The sequence below is a fragment of the Podarcis liolepis genome (assembly GCF_965112155.1).
Source record: "Podarcis liolepis genome assembly, chromosome: 13".
Lineage (NCBI taxonomy): Eukaryota > Metazoa > Chordata > Lepidosauria > Squamata > Lacertidae > Podarcis > Podarcis liolepis.
Window position 1 is genome coordinate 12308812 of NC_139573.1, and position 26267 is coordinate 12335078.

The following is a 26267-nucleotide window of genomic DNA, read 5'->3' on the forward strand; positions in this document are numbered from 1 at the left end:
CCCACATTAAAAGCCAATTGACAGGAAATTTATCAAGATATGAACAAAAACAGCATTTTTAGAATAAACATAAAACCTTAAAATTCCATGTCTGAGTAGGCTTCATTGTTTACTGGTCACCGAACTCAAGACAGTGAAGATCCCTGACTAATCAACATGCCCCAGATGGGCTTATTATCTAAACATGATTTACTATTTTCAGAGGTTGATGGAGACACAGGTTTGGAAAGAAAAATTAAGTTCCTTCAGTTTGGCCTCTTTATCAGCTGTTCTCTTTTATTCAAGTCAGGCCTCATCAGAATAATGTAGCATTTGGGGGAAAAGATGCAGATCAGTAACCCAGCACCAGAAGTCAAAATGGAGAAGATCTCCACAGCCACCATGTATTTCCCTTTTGTGCTCAGGTAGGTTGGGATAAAGGTCAACCATACACTGCAGAAGACCAACATGCTGAAGGTGATGAACTTGGCTTCATTGAATGTGTCAGGCAACCTCCTAGCCAGGAAAGCCACAATGAAGCAGATTATGGCCTGGAAGCCCATGAAGCCCAGGACACAGTAGAACATGGTGACTGAACCTTCGTTGCATACAAGCACAATCTCTTCAGTCATCGTGTGCATATCTAGATCTGGGAAAGGGGGAGATGTTGCCAGCCACACACAACAAAGACTGGCCTGAATTAGGGAGCAGGAAAGAACAACGGTAATGGCCAATTTATTCCCCACCCATCTTCTGATACTGGACTCTGGCCTGGTAGCCATGAAAGCTAAAATCACTATGGTGGTTTTGGCCAATATGCAAGAAACCGCCACTGAGAAGATGAGACCAAAAGTAATTTGTCGAAGGAGGCAGGTCACCTTATTAGGCTTGCCAATGAAGAGCAGAGCGCAAAGGAAAGAGAGCAGGAGGGATATTAGGAGTGCGAAGGTGAGGTCCCTGTTGTTGGCTTTGACTATGGGAGTGTGCCAGTACTTAATGAAGACTCTGAGTACAAAGAACGTGATAACAGATAAAGAATGAGCAGAAACAGCAAAACATATTCCCAAAGGTTCTTCATAAGATAAGTAACTTATATATTTTGGAATGCAGGAATCACGTTGGTCATTTGGATACTGGTCTTCTGGACATTGAAAACACTCATCCATGTCTGGAAAGGAAAACATGGTTTTCTTTAAAATAAAAACAGCAATACATAGTGCACTAAAGTATTTAAGCAGTAATAGTATAAATCCTGAATCAAGGAAGCTCACATAAATCTAAAAGCCATGCTTTTTTCTTCAAAAAAATTAAGTGTTACATTGAGTGGAGTTTCCTCCAAACAGCCCCACTATCTACCTTGGAGGAAGCTGTTTAATTTGGTGGAAGAAGGATCTTCCTTATACTAAGAAAGTGTCTTTATATTGGGGAAATCTTCTCAAAGGAACACAGGAGGCTGCCTTACACCAGATTAGACTATTGATCTCTCTGGCTCATAATTCTCTCCGCAGACTGTCCATGGCTCTCCAGCATTTCAGACAGATGATGCTGGGATTGAATCTGGGACCTTCTGTATGCAGATCAGTTGCCATAACACTGAGTTATGGATGATCGCATTACCCAGAATTATGTCTACCAAAAACCTCAAATTAGCAGTGATCCAGGAATGCCCTCAGTCACCAGATTGGATATGATTAAATCCACCATATTTATCTAAAATCATGTGCTATATTAGAATTGATTAGTTTTATTTCACTTTATTACCAACTCTTCCCCCTAAGTTTCAGATGCCATACAACTAAATAAAGCACTACATTTAAAAACATTTTTAAAAGTTAACAACTTTAAAAAAAAAACCCACCCACATAAAGCCCTTACAAAAATTGTTAGAAAAAGATACAGTGCCGTGACTTGTTATATCAGCAATGGTTATATCACCTTTGAATTAGCAATAATAAATAAATAAATAAATAAATAATCAATCAATGCCAAAGGAGCCTGATATATACATCAATATTTTGGATTAATTCCAATGGGCAGTCAACATCAAATTAGATGCAGTGGCACAAGAATTTCTAGTTGTGCAATGAAATGCAAGGATCTCTTCTCTCTGTGTGTTCTCTCCACATCTACCTCTTACCTGCTCTGGAGAGCAGAGGGGAAAACCCAGAGTAGATTTAGGAGGTTCCAGGCCTGTTCTTGAACAGATCTATGGGTATAGGGCAGTATAGAAATAATAATAATAATAATAATAATAATAATAATAATAATAATAATAATAATAGAGAGACGAGGCAGAGTTAGGTTAAAAGTCATTGTCCTGGCACATCTAAATAGTTGGATACTGCCCATTACATTTGAACAAATGCTCTACATTGCATTTCTTACCACTCTGATTTGAAATCTTCCCTTCAGGACATGGGAGGCAACCATAGCTGCAAAATGGCTTCCCTTCCAACTTTATCTTACTATACCCTGGATGGCAATTGTCATTACACACAGAAAGGGGTTGTGCCTGTCAATAAATAAAAGCAGAAATGTTCTCACGTCCAGAAATTCTATTTTGGGAGTTTTATATTTCGGTGGTTTCTTCACAGTTACAAATGGTTTGACCAAATATTTTATTACTGATTTGCTTTACTAAAGAAGTTCTGCATCCTGTTTCTCACTATTTCTCATCCCAGGACAGCTAACACCTCTTAATACGCACCAGTGCAGATAAAGACACAATGAATTGTCATTATTTATTTATCTTTTTTATTTATGAATTGCTTCTCATGAGGCTTCATGGAGAAATTTGCTATACTATAAAAACAGATCAAGAACAACTGGATCTATAATAAAAGCAAGAGAGTTGTATAAATAAAATAACAAATTACCATTTCAAATAATTTTCAAATCCATTGCTCTCATAACACTAGAGCTCAGGAATATTCAGTGGAGCTGAATGTTGAAACATTCAGGACACAGAGAAGGAAGTCTGTCTATCTGCATTGCTAGCTAAACATGTGACACTCATTTGTACAGGACACAATGATGGCTTTAAAAGAGGATAAGACAAATTAAAGGAGGATAAAGCTAGCAGTGACTACTAGCCATGATTCCTGTGCTTTGACTCCACTGTTAAAGCCACGGTTAGACCCATGTATTTCCCCCCCAAAAAAAGTGATCCTGGTTCTTTTCCCCCAGGTTGAGGAAATGTTTCTGACGTACCTGGTTAAACATGCTTGGCCAAACAATGTCATCTGCAGAAATTGTGAACCCTTTGTCATTGGCAGACAATGAGTCTACTTTTCCAACTTTGACTCTGAGAAAGGACTGGTTTGGGAATGTGACCCAGTTTACAATATCAAACCCAGCGACAGCTTGTCCACTTTGATCAAAAGTAACTTGTTCCCCAGCACTGTTGTTAAACGAGACACTTCTCAGATAGTGGTGGATCTAAATGGAAGCACAGGAACACCATCAAGAATGCACAATGATAGGCAAATATACTGATAACAAATGACCTTTTGGAAACTATGGTTAGTGGTCTTGGCAATAGAAAACAAATCTAAGGAACAAGCAAAGTGAATTGGAAGAATGGAAAATACAGCTCTCTTTTACACATCACTGGCAAATAAGATTATAAGTCTGACAATGGTGATTGGTTTCATAGTCTTCACTAGGAACTGAATGCAGGGGAGCAGTATCAAATTGGCTCAGAAGGAAAACTATGGCATAAAAAATAGCATTTAGATGTCAACACTCTAGCTTTAAGACATAGATAGACATTTAATGGCCTTCTGTTGAAGATGGATTTATGATGGATTCCTCTGTAGTAATGTACTCAGGACATTAGCTGCCATGGCTGTAGAGTCAGAAGTATCCACCTCTTCCCATCCATTACTGTTCTTTAGAATTTTGATAAATAAAGGTATGGCTGACAAATCATACGCCAGGGTGTAGACAGCATTACTGACATTGTGGCTTTGCCCAGTCATCCTCATTTCAAACAGTATGCCGATTCTCAAGCTTAACCTTCCCAGTGCTGACTTCTGTATTTTTTTAACAAATATTGTGGTGTTGGGGAACAACACTGAAAGGCTCTCAGAATATTACCTGCCCCAACTGCTGCTTCAGAAGAATCCCTCTCCCATCATATGCCATTGCTCTGTGTCCAAATTTGGATGAATGCATGGCTTGCAAAGCATGCGCCACAGCATAGACAGCACTGTAGACACTGTAGCTATGCCCAGTCATGCTCATTTCAAAAACAGAGGTAGGAAGAGTCTCCAACTTCTCTTCTCCAGTACACATTTCTTCATCTGTGGTGTCATTCATGGGGAAAGAACAGTCAAATGCATTTTCCCAAAAGACCCTGATAAAACCATCTTCCTTTTCCAAGGTAGGGTTTTTCATCTGAAGATATTCCAGGAATCCTATTACCTGCTTGGAAGGAACTGCAAAGGATAAAGCTCCATGGAAGACCTCTAAACCCATCGTTTTTTGAAAGGGAACTGATGTGAATTCCATCTGGGCTGTCATAATCCACACTTTACCTTTACTATTCATTTGTATTCCCTCACATTCAGCAAACATTAGACTTGATCTAAGAATTACTATGAGCTGAACATCACCATGTGCGATTACAATGCTGGCACTGCTCCTCAGCATAATTCTGAATACTCGAGAAAAGCCATTCATTATTTCATCAAACTTGCTGGAAAAGGATTCTTTTGGCAGTTCTTCTATGAAATCAAAGCATATACCTCTTTGTGAAAACACGGGGAGCACACTCTGTATAAATTTCTCTCCACTCTCAGTGCTTATATAAGCCACCCCAATCCATGTCCACTTAAAATGCAACAGCAACTGAAGAATTCCCCAGGTTTGATGGTCCTCATTTGGGAACATCCGGTTGAAGAAAACAGCTTCAGGGTTGCCATTGGTCATTGGAGCAGAGCCATATACAAGCTTAGAACAATAAAGAAAATTGGGAGATAGGAGCGTTTGTGTCTAATATACAATTTCAGTATCACAACTGCATCTGAACCCTTAACTAAGATCTAGAAAATTAATCATATCCACGAGTGTCTGGAGCTGGTTAGGAACTACCTAATCAAGAGGAATAAATATTCATCAATTATAATATCAACACACACACACACACCCCAATGAAATAATGAGAAGAATCATTTTCCTTGATTACATTCATTTTGACCTCTGAACAGCTGGCAAGGTGATGTCTTTATTCCCTTCAATCCTGGTGCTTTCTATCTCCAAACACAAAAATTCATGTACAAGAGCACTGAGGAGTAAATTATTCATAAATCCTAGTTTTATATGCATATCATACCTGTGGCATCTTGTAGATGTTAAGAATGTGCGCCATGAAATGACAGATGTGAGAATTTGGTCCTGTGATAACAGCTATTGCATTGTCTTGGGCATCACACTTGAAGTTAGGGATAAATCTTCCCTGGGTGGAGAGAAGGTCCATTGAAGCAAGGTAGGTCCAGCTTGCTCTGAAATAGCTATTATAGATGTGCGTGCCCAGGGTAACATTAGGCAACATTTGTGGATTTTCATTTATCTCCTTTACAGCATATACCAAAGCCATGATATGCTGATAGTTTTGGAAGAATGGTCTGCAATGAGATTGGTATTCTGTGTCAAAGTGTGTCTGCTTCTGAATATGAAACGTGTAACATTCAATTTCAATATATGCTTGCTAATAACATTGCTTGCAGGTTCAGACACAAAGAAACACAAACAAAGATAATATATTTCCAGTGAAGAGAATTGTGAAGATACCATTCGTAATCAATCCTGTATTGGAGATTCATCTTGCTGTAATTTTAGAAAGTGCTATTCATATATACATATATATTTATATAGTTGCCTACCTACTGTACCTATAGGGTTTACATATGCTGTATATCACACAATTCATTAAATATAAGGAACACAGTACACTCTAGGCCTCCGTGAATAATATTGGGTCAAATGCAAACAAGCCTGAAATTTCCAGTTTACTGGAACAGGTAATGTTTTAATAATTTTAATTCGCTAGCACCTGTACTTTTTTTTACTTTAAATATTTAATTTGGTACAAGGGTAGCTTATTGCATCCAGATTTTTCTAAAAGTTTGAGAAGGATTTATAGCGTATTGTGTAGCAAAGGACAGCACTCCAACAGAAAGCAAGAAAATTGTCATTGGTAATGGAATGATGAACCGTCAGAGTTCCTGTGCTGGGAAGAGCCTTGGGGTAAGGGTAGATGACTAGTAAGAATTTTTGCTTTTGATTTTGCTATCAAATTGAATATTATATCAGCTGTTGCTGCTGCTGAGCTACTGCTACTCCTGTTACTGCTACTACTAATACTTCTGGGTATAGGGCAGTGTATAAATTAATTTAACAACAACAACAACAGAATTCCATTGTTAAATTAAATACTTCAAACAGCAATAAAATCTGATCAAAGTTTTGCCTATCTACACCTCACTAATGTATCATTCCAGTCAACCTCCATCAACTATAACATGTGGCATGGAAATCCTGAGCCCTACAATGAAATTGCATGGAAAGAGCTAACATAAAAAATTGAGATACAGCCTCATCCAACAAGACTCTAAGAGCAGATCGGCTGTCTTTTCAACAATCACTTCCTACCCATATAAGCCCAAAGACATCAGATCACCATGCCTGTGGATATTACAATAGGGTTAAAAACAGCTACTTCATACAAGAGAGCAGCAATCAGTGCCTCAGATGGATGTCCTATGAAATCCATTTCATCAAATGTCATGTAGATCTGAGAAATAATTCCAGCAATGATGAGATCTCCAGAATGATAATACTTGTGCGTAATAGAAAGAGGAGTACCAACAGTGCATGTGGCAATAGGAGTGTCACATACCAAATCGGGCAGGAACACAAATAATGAGAGCACAAACAGTACCACACTGAATGAAAATCTACCTTCCAGCCACCAATTTGATTCTTCTAACATGATTACTGAAGTGGCAGGAACAATCACACCATAGGTTGGCTTGGAAGCCCTGTCTGTAAAAAAAATCAGGTGGGTGGAAGGCTATAAATCTGTCTGAAGACCCAGCTCCAGAGTGAGCAAGAAATATTAACAACATTATTCAGACTTCATTGTTTTTCCATGTTCACAGGAAATCTATAGGGACTTGAGAAGAAGTAGCATTAACCATGGCAATTTTGATGATTATGGGCCGCATGAGTCAATACTGTTGTAGTTTCTCTGGGCTAGTACAGAGGAAAATGTAGTTATTACAGCTCAATAGAAGCCACCTGTGGTCAAGAGACAGGTGAGCTAAGAAAGAGCAAGATGTGGTCAACAGAAAAATAAGGCAAGAAGGAAGGGAGGGAAAGAATTGTTAGATCATTAGTTTTTTCGATCTTGGGCTGAATTTAAAAAGTGAGAAAGAATCCAAATCCAAATGGGAACTTCAGTTGTCATGGAGCAGGGGCAGCTATCCCCTTGTATAGGAGTATGCAGTGTCAGGCAGGGGCATTTTGCCACTTGAGACAAAACTTGTGGCAGTGCCCCCAACCCCTGATTCTGCTGCCACGTCTGCTTCCTTGCCTCCAGCAGACACCTGCTTCTGAGTCTCCAACACCCACCACTAGTGGGTCTTTGCCTCTACCTAGTGCTTGCCACCTCTTTCTGCTCTTCGGCCATTGTGGAACCCCACACCCACTGCTTCTAGGCCTTATCACTCCTGCAGGCTGCACCATGGCCTGCCTGCCATCGCCAATTTGCTACAGGCAACAGGCAAGCAACAGGCAAGCTGCAATGTAAGACATGGCCATGGTAGGGGGGCACCACTGCTCTAGCAGAGGAACAAAGCACCTGGCATATTTGGGAGCCTGCTGCCCTGAGGCAACCACCTCACAGTGCCTCATAGACGAACTGGTCCTGGGAGCCCATAATACGGGAGAAGAGGGTGATGAACAGAGTGGCTTATAAGCATGGCCCTTTCTTCCTGATCTTTCTTTCATTGTTAGCTCAGTACCTGCCTACCCAGCCCACAGTATTTTAATCCCCCCCTCTTCCAAGAACCCACCATTTTGACACCAGCTTAAATAAGACAACCCTGGGATGCACACAGCTTCTCCTTCCCCAGTCATCTGGTCAGTCATTTGATGAATGGAGAGGGATTAATAATCTTCTTCAATTGATCTGCATGAATCAGAGAAGAGGGACTTCTGTCAAATATTTTTTGTTTGGTCAAGGAACTCTCCAGTGTGGTGTAGTGGTTAAGAGCAGAGGACTCATAATCTGCTGACCTGGGTTTGATTCCCTGCTTCTCCACATGCAGCTGCTGGGCGACCTTGGGCTAGTCACACTTCTTTGAAGTCTCTCAGCCTCACTCACCTCACAGAGTGTTTGTTGTGGGGGAGGAAGGGAAAAGGAGATTGTTAGCCGCTTTGAGATTCCTCAGGGTAGTGATAAACCAGGGTATCATATCCAAACTCCTCCTCTTCCTCCTCCAGGTGGATCTGAATAAGGTTTGGGATTTAATAAAAGAAAAGTATATCCATTGACTGGTTTAGGTCACAGCCTGATGGTACTTATTTCAGGGCATAGTGAGGTACAGGATTGCAGGGCATACTTCCAGGCCAGGGGTGTACAACCTGTGGCCATGGAGTTAGAAAATCTAAGTAACTACCAGCCAGTTGCCAATCTCCATTTCTTGGGCAAGGTTCTTGAGTCGGTGTCATGGACCGGATCCAGGTGACTTGGAGGAAACTGGTTTTCCAGATCAATCTCTGATTTTGTCACAGAAACATCTTTGGTTGCCCTGCATGATGACCTCTGTCCAGAGACAGACAGGGAAAATGTGTCCCTGTTAATACCCCTTGACCTCTTAGTAGCTTCTGATAACAGTGACCTTGGTATCCTTCTGGAGCAGCTGTCCGAGTTAGGAGCAGGTGGTGCCACTTTGCAGTTGTTCTGGGCCTACTTGGAGGGTCATTTCCATAGGTTAATGCTTGAGGACTACTCTTCAGCCCTGTGGAGCCTTCCATGTGGGGTTCCTCAGGGTTCAATTTTATCTCCCAGACTGTTTAACATCTACATGAAACCACTGAGTGGAGTCATCTAGAGTTTTGGAGTACATTGTCAGCAATATGCTGGTGATCCACAACTCTACTTTTCCTTTACATCTGCAGGTGAGGCAGTGGAAGTGCTGGACCAAAGTCGTGTTTGAGTAATGGACTGGATGAGATCCAATAAACGCAATCCAGATAAAACTGAGGAACTGCTAGTGAGTGTGTCCCTAGACTAGATGTTTGGGAGGTTACATGCTCTTGATGGGGTTACACTCCATAAGAAGGAGAGAATATGTAGCTTGGGGGTACTTCTGGATCCTTTGCTCAGGTGGCCTTAGTGGCACAGAGTGCCTTACATAAACTTAGGTTGGTGGGCAGTTGCTCCTCTTTCTGGACAGAGATAGCCTAACTAAGATTGGCTGTGCTCTGGCAACCTATATGTTAGATTACTGTAATGCTGTAATGGCTTGGGTCTCTCCTACACATGCAAGACAACTCCGTCATTTAATTATTTTGGATTTATTAGCCAAATAACAAGCCCCGTCCGTTAATTATTTTGGATTTATTAGCCAAATAACAAGCCCCGGTCGGAGCTCATCTAATCTTCTTCATTCTCAGGTAGCACAGTTGTCGGAACTAAGCTCGGTCCCCTTTTCCCCCAACAGGAAAAGGGGCTTCTCATAAAGTCTCGTGATTGTACAAGATTTTGGAGAGGGCACTGCTGGTATTCCTGGGTCTGAGTCACTGTCTGGGCTGACAAGCTGCATTCTTTCACTCTGGTTCTCCCTTCCATTATCCCTGTGCCCAGAGATCAAGTTACGGCTGCTCCCTGCCACTTCTCCCTTCCCTCTGCATTCCATTCTTATCTGCTCTCTCTGTCTATGCCAGCGTTCTTATTCCCTGTCAGTGAAGGAACGTAGGTGACAAATGCATTATACACAGGGTTGCCTCTGAATTCGGTTCTGGAGATGATGCAGAATTCAGCGCCCAGGTTGCTCACTGGGGCAAGATGATTTGAGCATATTGCACCTATACTAGCCTGACTGCACTGGCTGCCAATTATGCTCTGGGCCCAGTTGAAAGTGCTAGTCTTGACCTATATTACCTTAAACAGCTCCGGACCACAATGCATCAAGGACTGCCTCTCTCTACTGTATATGAAGTGACCTGGATCTGACAATCATCATCTGAGACCCTTCTTTGAGTGCTTCCTCCATGAGAGGCTCACAAGAATGGGCCTCTTCTGTGGTGCTACCCAGTTGTGGAGGCCCACCTAACATGTTCATTATATATATTTAGGATGTTCTCCAGGTGTCATGGACTTTGAAGACAATCAGAACACAAGGGAGAAATGTGCTAAGAGGAAGGCACACTTGGCAAATCCACACCGTGATCAACTCCCGCCCGGGAACCAATGTCCCCACTGTGGAAAGACGTGCGGGTCCAGAATTGGCCTCCACAGTCACTTACGAACTCATTGTTCAAACCATGTTTATGGAAGACAATCTTAATCGGCTATGAAGGATCACCAAAGAAGAAGATATATTTAGGCACCAGGTGAAAATGTTTGCCTTCAACCAGACTTTCGGCCAATTAACACTCTATGACTTTTTAATGTGTTTGTTGGAGGGGTGGTTATTGGTTTGTTTGGTTTGGTTTCTGCTTTATTATGTATTTGAATTTTGTACTTTTCTTTTGTGAACCGCCCTGGGATTTTTGGATGAAGGGTGGTAAACAAATTTAATAAATAATAATAGGAATAATAAAGATATTGGAAAACATTATTCAAAAGTTTCAAATGTGTCTGATGAATGGCACTGTATATGATATTTTGTTGGGTATAAAGATATTAAATTGCACCCCCCCTAGAAATAAATAACTTAAAATGTGATTCTTCTTTTGCCTTATTCTTAAGGCCTCGTTTTTTTTAAAGCCGTTTGGCACTGCGTACATGCCTGTCGAGGATGGCTAAATAAGATTTCTGCTGAGATAGGGAATAACATGCTATTTTTCCTCCTTCCTGAAATGTCTCAGGGAACTTTTATCTCTGAGTAAGTGATTATCTCCTCTCTAATTACCAGATGAAATAGGATTATTTCTGTCTCTTCATATAGTCTTCAGGGAATTCCAGTGACCACTAAAACAATGAACCAAGCCTGAAGCATTGTGTTTATATTCCATGTGCCATTTAGAAGTAGAGAGCCGCAGCATTGAGAGTGCTGTTTCTTTACATTGTACACTCCTGTCTTTGAATATGTCTGATGAGTCTCCATTTAATTCAAATCTTTATTTTGGAAGAAATGAGCTGGTTGCTGATAGAAAGATCTCCATGGAATATGGTTCTCACTATGGTGCTCTTAGTGCCCCTTCAGATGGGGTGCAATAGTCATTTTCCTCAGTGCACTGCCAGGGAACGTGTTCATCATCTTCACAGGTACCATCAACCAGGAGACCTCATCACTGCCGGCATCCTTCCTCAGATCTACATCCTTTCAAGTTCTTTATCCTTTCAGAAACCACCATCTGATGAAGACGTTGATGATCTCCTGTAAATAGATTTTGTTTTTGTTTGTTTTTTTTAAAAAAAACCTGTATCTCACTACAGATAATGTTATCAAGCAGATCACCGGTAGTAAATAATTCTCTTTCTTTACTGTTTTCTAATATGAAGATAATCAGTGCTTTTTTTTTCTTGGGGGACGCGGGGAGATGCATACCCCTAAACATTTTGTGAATCTAAGTTTGGCTTCAATATGACTAGGAAAATGAGAACACCCCTAAACATTTTTTTAGGAAGAAAGCACTGCAGATAACACATTTTCTGCTTCTTATTCCTCATTTCCCAATACTTAAATGCAATACAAGTTATATGTCCCTAACCATCAAGCCAATGTAAATACATCAATGTATGTTTCATTCTGAATGCCATGCATGGGTGTGTGTGTGTGTGTGTGTGTGTGTGTGTGAGAGAGAGAGAGAGAGAGAGAGAGAGAGAGAGTTAAGCTTACCTATTTGACCATTGATAGGTGCTTAAGAGTTTCTGAGACGGGAGTTGTACGGTCTATTTGGTGCATTGTTTCCCAAACATGTCTTGAAGTGGGCTATCTAAACCTAATTCATAATGATCAGGCTGAACATCTGAAGAGAGGTCTGGTGAAGATTACATTTGTTTGTGAATATCATATTCAGTCAGAAGAGGTGAAGGTGAAAACTCTGTAGCGAACCAGGGACTGTATGCTCCCACCCCAGCAACTCTGTGTGTACAGAGTGAGGAGGGTTAACTTCTAAGTGTGTTTGGTGATGAGGCAGAGTTCCTGACTCCAAAGCTAAGCATGTTCGGCCACATGCATTTAGATACCTCACTCAGACCATTATAGTACAGCCATGAAAACTAGGAGCGGAGGAGTCATGGGTGGTTCTTGTGGGTGTTTTAGATGCCACTCTCCCCAGTTGCACACTTTGTGCCCTTGTGTGTTCAGGCTGAATGTCTGAGGAGGGCTTTTGCAAATAAAATATTCTGAACTAATGCACTGTGACATTGCATGATGATTTCACTACAGGGTACTGACTCAGGGCTACCAGCACATCCTGGCTTTGGTATTTGCTGTAAAGGAGATCAATGCAAATCCCTGGATATTGCCCAATGTCAGCCTGGGCTTCGACATCTATAATAGTGAGTTCAGGGCACGATGGACTTACCTTGCTTCAATGGAGCTTCTCTCCACACAAGGTAGATTCACCCCTAACTATAAATGTGGCAACAAGAACAACCCAGTAGCAGTCATTGGGGGTCCAGACTCTGAAACGTGCTTGCATATGGCAGCTACACTGTCCACATACAAGATCCCACAGGTAAGAGTTGCATCTGTAACATTAAGAAGCTCTTCAAAAGTTTCTTTCCTATAAGATGTGCTTTGCTGTTTTGGCATGAAGGTGAAGCCAATAGTTAAGTGTCCTATGCCAGATCTGTAATTCTACTGAGAAAAGATTAGCCTCTAGGTGCAATGATGCGTTTGGGACACAGGGAGGTACCGAGAACATTTGCCTAAAAACTTTGATTGGACAGCTTCCATAGATCCAAGGTGAGTGCCTGCCGAAATCTGTGCCCCATATAATAACTGTGCTAGGGGGCAGGACAGAAGACAACTAGACCTTATTTGCCAATAACCTGATGAATTTCAGAGAATGTTATGAACAAATTATTAGAACAGTGTTACAAGGAAAATACTGTCCAGAGATTTATCATGGCAATGTCATGTCTCCCTTTTCATTTATTTTCTATAGCTCAGATATGGTTCACATTCAATGATGAAACACAACAACGAAGATGTTTTCTTCCACCAATTGTTCCCTCATAGCAATCATCAGTATATAGGCATCCTCAAGTTGCTGTTGCATTTCAGTTGGATCTGGATTGGGGTCATTTCCCTAGAAGATGAAAATGGAGAGTTGTTTGTACAGAATGTGCTTCCCAGTTATTCCCAGAATGGTATCTGCTTTGCGTTCATAGAAAGATGCTCCAAAAAAGCTTTTTCTGCTGACACTGGTGAAGTACTCTCAGACTGGTTTCCAGTGTCTCGTCGCATTATGGGAAGCAGCGTAACTGCTGTGGTCGTATATGGTGAAATCCACACGATGATCAGTTTGAGAAGCTTGATCCAGCTTCCACAATTTGAAGATATACCAGTCAAAAGAAAAGTCTGGATTATGACAGCCCAAATGGATTTCTCATCTCTTCCCTTTCAAGCAGGGTGGGGCATAGATTTCATTCATGGCTCTTTATCCTTTGCCGTTCCTTCAAAGGACATATTGGAATTCCAGACATTTCTTGAGATCAGAAACCACCTCTCAGACAAAGGAGATGGCTTTGTCAAGCATTTCTGGGGACATGCATTTGGCTGCTTCTTCCCCACATCTGATATAGAAATAATGGCTGGGCAAATCTGCACTGGGGAGGAGAAACTGGAGACTCTTCCTTCTTCTGTCTTTGAAATGAGCATGACTGGTCACAGCTACAACATGTACACTTCAGTATATGTTGTGGCACATGCTTTACATAACATGTACACATCCAAATACAAACATGGAGCAAGGGCAGATAAAACGAAGTGGATGCTCCTGACTCAAAAGCCATGGAAGGTAATGTCTGGAACAGACTAATACAGATTAAGGCTCACCAACAGTCCAAATACCACCTCAAAACTTCGGTTTATACCATGCCCAGGATCTGGGTTTCACATAAGAAGGGCTCTGCTGCAGCAGGTTATATGGCAATCTCACTGGTATTAAGAGACAGAAGGACGATCTACACTTGTAGTTTATAACGTTAACAATGCATTATTAAAATGTGGCAACAAAGGGTTCTGCAGAGCAGCAATAGGACAATAAAGAAACTGCATGTTAAACATAGAACGATATATCTAATATCATTCTAATAACATTTAAAAGGCTGCCTCTGACAGTGGTAGAAGTCATCTTGTTTTGTAGCCACTGACAGCTTATTTTCCATAGATTTGTCTAATCCTCTATTAAAGCCATCCATTCCATCTCAGTTCTAGTTCTTTTATAATTTCCATTTTTGAACCATTACCTAATGCATTGGCTAGGTTACTGCCATGAGTTCTATTTAGAATTCATATAACCCTTGTTTCAAAAAATGAATGGATCTCTAGTTCATCTCTGGACCTGGTTTAAAGTGTCCATGTTAGTGTTTAAGCCTCTAAATGATATAATCCTTCAATATTTGAAAGATTGTCACCTTCCCTACATATTACATCAGAAGTTAAGAACAGCAGAGGAACCCCAGACTCAGTGGTTTCATTTCCCTCTTTGTATAATCTTTAGGTGCTTCATTATCACAGCTAATGCCCCTTCAACCACATCTTCTGTCTAGACCAGTGGTGGCCAAACTTGGCCCTCCAGCTGTTTTGGGACTACAATTCCCACCATCCCTGACCACTGGTCCTGTTAGCTAGGGATGATGGGAGTTGTAGTCCAAAAACAACTGGAGGGCCAAGTTTGGCCACCATTTGTCTAGACAGATAAGCCTTCCAATAGCTTTTAGCAAAGCTGTTAACTGCATTCCTGTAGTGAAAAATATCACCATCCTGTCGTATAGTTGCATCCTTATCATTCTCTGCCTCTTCAGCTTCATTCCTTTCTGAGATCCGTCTCTTTTAACAACGGCGCTGGAGAAAAGGTTTCTTTTGACCAAGATGGGAATTTAGAAGCTGGATTTGATATTATCAACTGGGTCACATTCCCAAACCAGTCCTTCCACAGAGTCAAGGTTGGAAAGACTCTCCCAGATAAAGTATTCACCATCCATGAAGATGTGATTATATGGCCCAGCACATTCAATCAGGTAAGTTCTTGGGCACACAGATGGTGGTATAAACATTAGTTGCGAAAGGGTTCAGTGCTCAGAGGCCCAAATTGTTTTTATCTCTGGTAAAAGCAATTCAGACTACAATTTTCAGTATCAAGATCTCAGATCTCAGAATACTAGAATCCTATAAACTTTGCATCCCTTTCTTTCAGTTGAACTAACCTTGGATTTGCATGGGAATTCAATGTAAGTAATCAGTTGCAGTTAAGATTTCATATAAGAAACAATAAACAAATAAACAAATAACATTTCAATAGACCAAAAAAGAAATAATTGTCCCATGGATCCAAGGAAGCAAATATGTTAATCACAGAATAATTGGTTCATCTTCTGAACCATTTTTGATTAATATTTCAGTTTCAGCTTAATGAAAAGTTATTCCAGTCTTCATGATATGCCTTGATACTGGCAGATAATTCTTCAACAATTCTTCCACAATCTAACAAAGTGCATAAAGTTAATGGTCCTCAGGTCCCATAGGTTTCAAAGGGAACAAAATGCCAATGATTCCACGTAGGACATCTGCTATTGCAGTTTAAAAAGTCAGTATGTAATTACTTGAAGTTTAACTAGATGTTAGAAATGCTATAAAACCTATCTTTAAAATACTTTTGTCTTGGAACTCATAATTTTATTCCCTAGGTTCAACTCTCACTCCTCCCTTCAGAAAAGAGTACTTTTTGGTACTTCTGCAATTGTTGGCCTTTTCCTAAACCTGCTGATACATAGAATAATAGAAGGGTCCCTGAGGGACATCCAGTCCAACCTCCTGCAATGCATGACTCTTCTTGTGGGTGGGAGCTGTTCCAAAGGTCCACTGAAATAAGGTGTTCTCTAGAATAGTATCATTTAACCTTGGGCCCCCAGATATCATCCACAGCCAACTGAGCCAACGGTCAGTGATGAGGGGAAGTGCAACTCAACAACATCTGGAGACCCAGGGTTGAAGAATACAGTGGTACCTCTGGTTACAGATGCTTCAGGTTACAGACTCTGCTAACCTGCCAACCTAGCAGTTTGAAAGCATGAAGTGCAAGTAGATAAATAGGTACCGCTCCAGCAGGAAGGTAAACAGCAGTTCCATGAGCTGCTCTGGTTTGCCAAAAGCGGCTTAGTCATACTGGTCACATGACCCAGAAGTTGTATGCCGGCTCCCTTGGCCAGTAAAGCAAGATGAGCGCAGCAACCCCAGAGGCGTCTGCGACTGGACCTAATGGTCAGGGGTCCCTTTACTCTTTACCTAAACCCAGAAATAGTACCTCGGGTTAAGAATTTTGCTTCAGGGTGAGAACAGAAATCGCGTGGTGGTGGTGCAGCGACAGTAGGAGGTCCCTTTAGCTAAAGTTGTACCTCAGGTTAAGAACAGTTTCAGGTTAAGAATGGACCTCTAGAATGAATTAAGTTCTTAACCCGAGGTACCACTGTACTGCTCTAGAACCAATTATCTTTTATGCTGTGATACCAACAACCCATTATTATTTTTTAGCTCACTAGTAATATACAAACTCCAAAGACTTAATGCTCTGCCTCTTCTATTTATGCACAGGCACTTCCCATTTCTCTGTGTAATGACAAATGTCATTTGGGTTATAGTAAAGCAATGAAGGAAGGGGAGCCATTTTGCTGCTATGATTGCTTTCCCTGTCCAGCTGGGAAAATTTCAAATCAGTCAGGTAAGAAATGCAGGACATAGCATTTAGCCCTGTTCCATGCCAAATAAGCATGGGACGCCTTCCCCCGGTGGCGCTGTGACCCATAGATTGCAGCAAAATAGAGGGCAAGGTTTTGCCCAGTATCTTCTCTGTTTGATGGGCTCAGGGGAAAAAGCTGTCCCATGAGCCCTTGCTGAAGAGGGGAGGGGAAAGCCTATATAAGACTGCTTCCCTTGGAGCTCACAGCCATTTTGTTTTGAGAGTTTCCAATTCGCCCACCTCCACAGAGCATTCACTGAGCAATTTTGGGTCATTGGTTGACAGGGCTGGAAAGGATTTCTTCTCCCCCTCTACCTGACTGGCACTTCGTTGTTGTTTTTTTCCTTTTTTGCCTTTCCCTCAGTGAAATTATGGCTTTCCTTTGTTAGGCAGAAGAACATTGTATGAGGACAGAAATGGCATTGGTCAGGATCAACATAGTATGGGGTGGCATAAAGGGCAGGAGGGGAGGATTGACCACGGCAAACCTAAGCGTGGGTTCGGCATCTGCCTGGTTGGAATCTGCACCCTGGTCCCCCAGTGAGACTTTGCTTGCTTGGCTTACACCACAGCAAGGTTCAACAATTGCTGACTCCTGTCGTACCGGTTTGGAGCAATCGAAACCTGGCGGATCTATTCCATCAACATGGGGCTTGTGGAATGATGAACTGATCCTGGGACCCAATGCCATGCCAGCCCATGCCCTGCCTGCTGCTGTCAATAAATATTTGGCCTGGTTTTATCCTATCACCATTGTACAGTTTGGTTATTTGGCTGCTCTGACGGGTCACATAATGCACCTCCAGGACAATCAAATATTTTGGACAGCTCTCAAGAAAAAGCTTAGGAGGGTCTCATCAGTACTTTGTTTGTGTATGTTTGTAAATTCTTGTAGAGACAACAACTCCAAGGATGTGGTTGTGATTGAAATGGTTTTCTAGGAGATGAATTGCTTCCTCCATATGGTTTTCTGCAAGTGTGTGCATTTTCTCCATTCTGTTCCTGAGCCATTCTCTGCTCTCTTCAATTTGATCTGTGATTTGAATTCTGAGCTGTTTTGTTTAAAAAGCATATCTGTGGGTTCCCATTCATGATAATGGAGGAGATAAAAATAGCTACACCTTCTCCCTATTTTGCCAAAGTGGATACAGGCACAGCAGCCCCTTCAGAGTGCATTTAGCCTGTCAGTTTGCAGACAAATAGGATGAGGAGGATTTTGTTGTTTTTGTTTTCTAGCAAAACCCATGGATCTAGTGAAATATAGGCAATTAGGAGAACCAAAAGATGATAAGGGCCAGGGTGCATTTGGGGTGGGGTATTGACATTACATTTTATTTAAAAGGGGGGCACAATCTTTCTTCATTATTTGGCCCCCACATACAGCCAATGTGCACCCTTGTTATTAAATATAAAAGACATTAAAAAGATTTTTCTTTTACAGATATGAATGACTGTTTACAATGCCCAGAAGACCAGTATCCAAATAACCACCAGGATTCATGCATTCTGAAATACATAAGTTATTTGTCCTATGAAGAACCATTGGGGATCAGTTTGACAATTGCTGCTCTCTCTTTTGCTTCCATCACAGTTTGGGTACTTCTGATTTTCATTAAGCACCAGGACACTCCCATAGTCAAAGCCAACAACCGGAGCCTCACTTACACTCTCCTTTTCTCCCTCTTGTTCTCTTTCCTTTGTACTTTATTATTCATAGGTCGACCTGAAAAAGTAGTATGTCTCCTTCGACAATCTGTTTTTGGTATCATTTTCTCCATTGCAGTTTCTTGTGTGTTGTCCAAAACAACAATAGTGGTCCTAGCTTTCATGGCTACCAAACCAGGATCCAGCATGAGAAAATGGATGGGGAAACAACTGGCTACCTCCATTGTTCTTTCCTGCTCCATGATTCAAACCACTCTTTGCATTGTGTGGCTCTCAACCTTTCCCCCATTCCCAGATTTGGACATGCACTCTATGAGTAAAGAAATTGTACTGGAATGTAATCAAGGGTCAGTCAGTATGTTTTATTGCGTCCTGGGCTATATGGGTTTCCTGGCCATTGTCAGCTTCACTGTGGCCTTCTTAGCCGGGAAGTTGCCTGACAGCTTTAATGAAGCCAAGTTTATCACCTTCAGCATGCTGGTCTTTTGCAGTGTGTGGTTGTCATTTGTTCCAACTTACTTGAGTACCAAGGGCAAATACATGGTGGCTGTGGAGATCTTCTCCATTTTAGGCTCCACCGCTGCTTTATTAGGATGCATCTTTTCCCCCAAGTGCTATGTTATTTTACTGAGGCCCGAACTAAACAGCAGAGAACAGCTGATGGGAAAAAAGAGATAAAGAAGTTAAAAATGGATGGTAAAGTAAATCTAAGTTTAGCACTGTGCATATTGAGTGAAAACAATTGGAAGTGAACATTTAACTGCTGACATGCTCCATAGATTTTAATGAGATGTTGTGGTTTCAAGCATTGCGTGCTTATGAAACACTGTGCCTTTGCTATTGGAAATATGGTCTCATTAACAGAAAGTTTAGTGGAAACTCAGTGAGTAGGTGTGAGTTTGAATTACTGCTTAAAATATATATGTTCATTTTATTGTATGAAATTAGAGATGATGCATGTTTTTATTGCTATTTGAATAAATACTTTAATAAATATTTTGACAAGCTTGCTGGTTATTACTATATTTTTGTGTGTGCCATGTTCACCAAGTTTTGTTTTGTTTTTTGTTTCAAAGCAAAATTAGGTTGTTTTTAGTTCTGGAAAGATACATCATACCTTTCAGTCTAGAATATTTAGACTATTTAGAAATTCCTTACGCATGTAGTTTTGTTCTAGGTAAGTGATAGGGAGACTTCCTTAGCCTGGGGGACACATGACAGTAGTGGGTGGTGCCTTAGGCAAAGTGGGGTGGGCAAGAAATGTACCTTTAAGCTTTATACTACAGTGGTACCTCGGGTTAAGTACTTAATTCATTCCGGAGGTCCATTCTTAACCTGAAGCACCACTTTAACTAATGGAGCCTCCTCCTGCTGCTGTGCCACTGGAGCACAATTTCTGTTCTCATCCTGAAGCAACGTTCTTAACCCGAGGTAATATTTCTGGGTTAGCGGAGTCTGTAACCTGAAGCGTATGTAACCCGTATGTAATAAGCGTATGTAATAAGCTAATTTCACATGCGCTGAAGTCTCTATCCTCTATGAGGCAAAATATATTATCAGAACATATTCCAGCTACAGGGAAAGGATGGGAAGCAGGGTTTGTGAGAGGTGCACTCTGGGGAGAGGGGATGTGGCAGAGAGGGGTTGCAGTGTGGGGAGTTTCCCAATGAACAGGTGGAGAGCCTATGAGGGCTGCATTTGAACCCAGGATATGTATTCCCCCACCAAGGCTCTGATGGAAAGGTAAAGAAGGTGTTGGTCTTAAGGACTTCCGGGTTAGCGCCATCGGCGAATGGCGGAGTTCCTCCGACTGGAGGAACTGGCTCCGTGGAAACTGGGTCTTCCCGCCGCGGCAAAGGTGGGGACCCGCTAGAAATCCCAGGCGGAGGAAGCCTGGGAATGTGGGGTTCAGCAGGGCACCAGAAGCACCCTATGCACTGGAAACCCCATTTTTGGGCTCCGGAGTGAAGTGGGGTGAGCGGCGCGGTGCTGTGAACTGATTGCTACTTTCACGGAGTGAAGCCGCACAGCCATTGCCGGAGAGCGCTGACTTTTTCCTGTGGACAATTGGATTTAAAACAAGTACCTGTGAGTAGAAACGGAAAATTGGATCAAGAAATATCTTAATTTGGCACCAAAGCGGGAAGGTTCAAAACAGGAAGTCCACCTTCCGCTTTTTGTACATAGACTGAAGCAAAAACCTTGTAAGCTAAAGTCTGGAAAGTCGTTAAAAAGGTTTAAATTTCCTTCATTTATAATTACTGAAACCCCCTTGGAAGCAGGAGAAAAGGGGGGGGGGACTTTGTTTAACGCCTGCAGGAGAGAGTGAAGAAAGATAAGTTTCCACCGTCTCTAACCTGGGAATGGGGTGTCAGAGACAGAAATTCTTGGAGAGGTTCATTGTGAATGGAATACTTTGACAGATAGCTAAAGAAGAGAAATAAATTGATTCCAATGTTGCCTTCTGCATTCTAAAGAAACAAAATATCTGAAAAATGAAAGTAATTTTCCTTTGTTGGACTTGCCTTAAAAAAATGGATACAAATAGAAATTGTCTCCTCTAGAGGGAGCTTGCTAAATTGTTGCTGCGTCTACTTGAGGACTCTACAGCTGTCAGATTAAGATCGTGGGACCAGTCCTTTTTGACCTTGACTAAATATGAGCTGGGAGGAAGTTTTGGTGCTTGCTTTATGCAAGACAAGTGCCTTGCTGGAACAGATGCATGAGAAGATGGATTTGATGAATGAGAAAATGGGTTTGATGACTGTTGTGGTTAATAACTGTGGACAAACAGGGAATATTGATACAGAAACTATTCAGGAACCAACTCAGGAACCTGTACTGATTGGGCAAGTGCAGAAGATAATGGAGGAGGTTGCGGTTGCACCTCAAATAATACAAATGGAAAGACCCGAGGCCCTACAGGAGTATAAGCCGCTGTCTTTGAAGCTTGAAGTTGGAGTCGGCCAGGGGGAGTCTGGAGCTGAGGAGGTTCTTAACTTTGGAGAGACCTCGAAATATGTTTTTAAATATTTTTTGGACTACATTGATGATTGTGGGGAGTGGGACTCTGGGGAATGGGCTGGTTGGATGAAGGGAGACGAAAATAATTTTGGGTTGGAATCCCCCAGAGACCTACTCCCCAACGAGAAAGGAAAGAAATTAAGAAAGAGACCAACAAAAGACAAGGAAAAGTGCAAGTATAAACAAGAAGAAGAAGATCTGCAGAAGGGACATGGAGGAGACTTAAGGGCCTCGGACATTAGATTACCAGGTTGATGGACTAGATGAAATGGACAGTAAGGACTGACACGACCCGAGACCAGGAAGAAGAGACATTGGATGAAGATTGCAGGAAAATTTATAAAGAAATTTCTTTTTCTAGGGAATTAGCCTAAAATTAATGAACATTAGGGAAAATGTTGGAATGAAACTATATGACTCTAGTAGAAAAGATATCAGGAGTTATGTATAATCGAGGATTAAGCGTTAAGCTCTAAAGTATTTTTTGGTAAGATAAGGTTAAATAACTTAAGGTAATTTGAATAACAGAATATGGGGAAAGGATGGAAAGGATTTGTTGAGTTAATTAATAGGTTAAATTGTCAAGATAAATTATTTAGTAAAAATTGAGAAAGATGGAAAGAATTTGCTGAAATAATCAATCAAACTAGAATACAAAAAGGCAGGTGTGAGGAGGTCAATGAAACAAGCAAATGGAAGTTAAAGATATGTAATATGGGATTTGTGTCTTTTTATTCTCTTCTTTTTTATCTTTTCGCTGTATTGTTGCATTGGTTTTTATGTCTTTTTCCCCCCTTGTTTTTCCCCCTATGTATTGTAGTGTTGTTTTTAATTTTTTTCTTTCTTTTCTGTAATTTTGAAATTATTAATAAATATTATTATTATTTTTTTTAAAAGGAAGGTGTTGGTCTTAGAACTGCTTGCTCTCAGTACCCACAGGGATTGGACAACCACACAGAGCATCCCTCAGTGAAATGATGCAAATATTTAATAGAATTCCATCCTCAGTGAGAGAATGTGTTCCAGCAGGACTCTCACTGTATTGTTTCACCAGTTACCAAGTAGGAAGTCACATCCATAAATCTGAAATTAAGCATAAGTTAAACCACAGAGCCAAGGACTTGCCGATCAGAAGGTCAGCGGTTCGAATCCCCGCGACGGGGTGAGCTCCCATTGCTCGGTCCCTGCTCCTGCCAATCTAGCAGTTCAAAAGCACGTCAAAGTGCAAGTAGATAAATAGGTACCGCTCCGGCGGGAAGGTAAACAGTGTTTCCGTGCGCTGCTCTGGTTCGCTAGAAGCGGCTTAGTCATGCTGGCCATATGACCCGGAAGCTGTATGCCGGCTCCCTCCCAATAAAGGGAGATGAACGCTGCAACCCCAGAGTTGGCCACAACTGGACCTAACGGTCAGGGGTCCCTTTACCTTTTTATACTTAAACTGCATGTGTGCTTATGCCAATAAAGGTAAAACAAACAAACAAAACCCCTCCATGTGTGGGTGAAAGGGGCAGGGCTCATGAGTGATCTGTATAATACCCTGAGGTGGATTCAGAGTTTAGCATGCAGACAAGGCTAAAGGGGTTTCTTCTTCATACTCTCAAGAAACAGGAAATTAAATGTGAATTGAATCAGATTTCTACCTCATCCCTACCAGATGTGAATAAGGACCCAGTGAAGAAGCAGATAAATTTGGAACTAAAATGATACCGTAGCACATGATGATTGGCCCAATGTTTGTGTACGAAACCATTCTGGAACTGTACGAAGTCCAAACATACATCTAAACTGTCGTGAACAGGCTCCTTCCACTGTCCACTTCCAACTTTTTAAAAAGTCTGCAAAAATATTTTTACTAAGTTTCCCAAAGTAAAATAAATAGTTGAAACTCTGATGTTGGTTCATATCATCCATTTATTTGTAGGCCATTTTATAACCATGCTCTGCCTAAAGTTGCATAGTATGCAACACATTAAGCAAACTAAGGCAACCACTATGCCAACTGAAAACAGAATAGGAACAAATGTATCTGTAGCACAGTGGATAAGTCAATACACAACAACAGTGTCAACAAAATTCCAGTACATAATTATATGAAACTATAACACAAATCAAACATACTGTAATGTTCTAATCCATCTGCTTGAAACCATTGGGAACAAGAAGAGGGCCAAATACACAAATTAATTAGATTACATGTAAGGTCTATTAAAGTTAGTTAGTTAGTTAGTTAGTTAGTTAGTTAGTTAGTTAGTTAATTCTATGCTGCCCTTCATTTTAACATCACAGGGCAGTTTACAATATAAAAACACAGAATATGTACCATAATAAACAAAAACAATAACTTGTCAGACATCTGAAGGTAGCCCTGTTTATGGAAGTTTTTAATGTTTGATATTTTATTCTGTTTTTAATATTCTGTAGCGAGTGTCTGTGGAAACCCAGAGTGTCTGTGGAAACCCAGTCAGATGGGCAGGGAATAAATTATTATTATTATTATTATTATTATTATTATTATTATTATTATTATTATTAAAAAGGCCACATATTGTTTAATTAGCCAAAGGCCTGGGAGAAGAGGAAATTTTGCCTGGCGCCTTAAGATATGTAAGGAAGGCACCAGTGCCATAGGTTTGAAACATTTACCATATTTTTCGCCCTATAGGATGCACCGGCCCATAGGACGCACCTAGTTTTTTGGGGGGGAAATAAAGGGGGGGAAATTATTTTTTCCCCCAGCCGCGGGGGAAGCCCGAGCTTTTAAAAACGCACCTACCGTAGTTTTTAGAGGAGAAAAGGATATCTGCCCGAAGCGCGGGGCGCTCTGCTTCAGCGGGCCCCATGCTCCGGGCAGGAGGCTGCGGATATCTTTCCAAAGCATGGGGCGCTCTGCTTCAGTGCACCCCGTGCTCTGGGAAGCAGGCTGCTATCCGCAGCCTAGGGAGCCCTGCGGGAACTCCCGTGGGCTCCCCAGGCTTGCTGATAGCTTCCTGAAGCCTGGAAAGCAAGAGGGGTCGGTGCGCACCGACCCCTCTTGCTCTCCAAGCTTCAGCGAAAGCTTTCATTTGCCCCATAGGATGCACACAGATTTCCCCTTCATTTTTGCAGGGGACAAAGTGCGTCCTATAGGGCGAAAAATACGGTAATCTTATGTGGTAGATGTTTTCACAGGTGAGATTAATGCCAGGAAATGATTCAATAGTCAACAGACAATGATTTCCTTAATGCTGTCTTCTTTATTAGTTGTTCCCTATTATTCAGCTTGGACCTCAATACTATGATATAGCATTTTGGGGGAAATATACAGAGTAGCAATGCAGTCCCAGAAACCAATATAGAAAAGTATTTGTTTTAATAGCAATAAAAAACATGCAACATCTCTAATTTCATACAATAAAATGAACATATATATTTTAAGCAGTAATTCAAACTCACACCTACTCATTGAGTTTCCACTAAACTTTCTGTTAATGAGACCATATTTCCAATAGCAAAGGCACAGTGTTTCATAAGCACGCAATGCTTGAAACCACAACATCTCATTAAAATCTATGGAGCATGTCAGCAGTTAAATGTTCACTTCCAATTGTTTTCACTCAATATGCACAGTGCTAAACTTAGATTTACTTTACCATCCATTTTTAACTTCTTTATCTCTTTTTCCCCATTAGCTGTTCTCTGCTGTTTAGTTCAGGCCTCAGTAAAATAACATAGCATTTGGGGGAAAAGATGCATCCTAATAAAGCAGCGGTGGAGCCTAAAATGGAGAAGATCTCCACAGCCACCATGTATTTGCCCTTGGTACTCAAGTAAGTTGGAACAAATGACAACCACACACTGCAAAAGACCAGCATGCTGAAGGTGATAAACTTGGCTTCATTAAAGCTGTCAGGCAACTTCCTGGCTAAGAAGGCCACAGTGAAGCTGACAATGGCCAGGAAACCCATATAGCCCAGGACGCAATAAAACATACTGACTGACCCTTGATTACATTCCAGTACAATTTCTTTAGTCATGGAGTGAATGTCCAAATCTGGGAATGGGGGGAAGGTTGAGAGCCACACAGTGCAAAGAGTGGTTTGAATCATGGAGCAGGAAAGAACAATGGAGGTGGCCAGTTGTTTCCCCATCCAGCCTCTTATTCTGGAGCCTGGTTTTGTAGCTACGAAAGCTAGAACCACAGTGATTGTCTTGGCCAAAATACAAGAAACAGCCACTGAGAAGATGATGCCAAACGCAGTTTGTTGAAGGAAACATGTCAGCCTTGAAGGTTGCCCAGTAAATAGCAATGTACAAAGGAAGGAGAGCAGGATGGCGATAAGGAGAGTGAAGGTGAGCTCTTTGTTATTGGCTTTCACTATGGGAGTTTTCTGGTGCTTAATGAAGATGCAAAGCACCAAAACTGTGATGAAAGAAAAGAAAAGAGCAATAATAGCCAGAGTAAGTCCCAAAGGCTC

The 26267-nt window shown here is 41.3% G+C and overlaps 1 protein-coding gene across 1 annotated transcript; it reads right to left on the reverse strand.

Moving 5' to 3' along the window:
• Positions 1-245: 245 nt before the first annotated feature.
• Positions 246-6973, reverse strand: LOC310691541 (vomeronasal type-2 receptor 26-like; the record flags this gene model as incomplete). Its single annotated transcript, XM_083471403.1, has 5 exons — positions 246-1147; positions 2365-2491; positions 3190-3417; positions 4078-4932; positions 6680-6973. The coding sequence occupies 5 exons, from the start codon at positions 6971-6973 to the stop codon at positions 246-248; spliced, it is 2406 nt and encodes an 801-aa protein (XP_083327529.1).
• Between the last annotated feature and the right edge of the window lie 19294 nt (positions 6974-26267).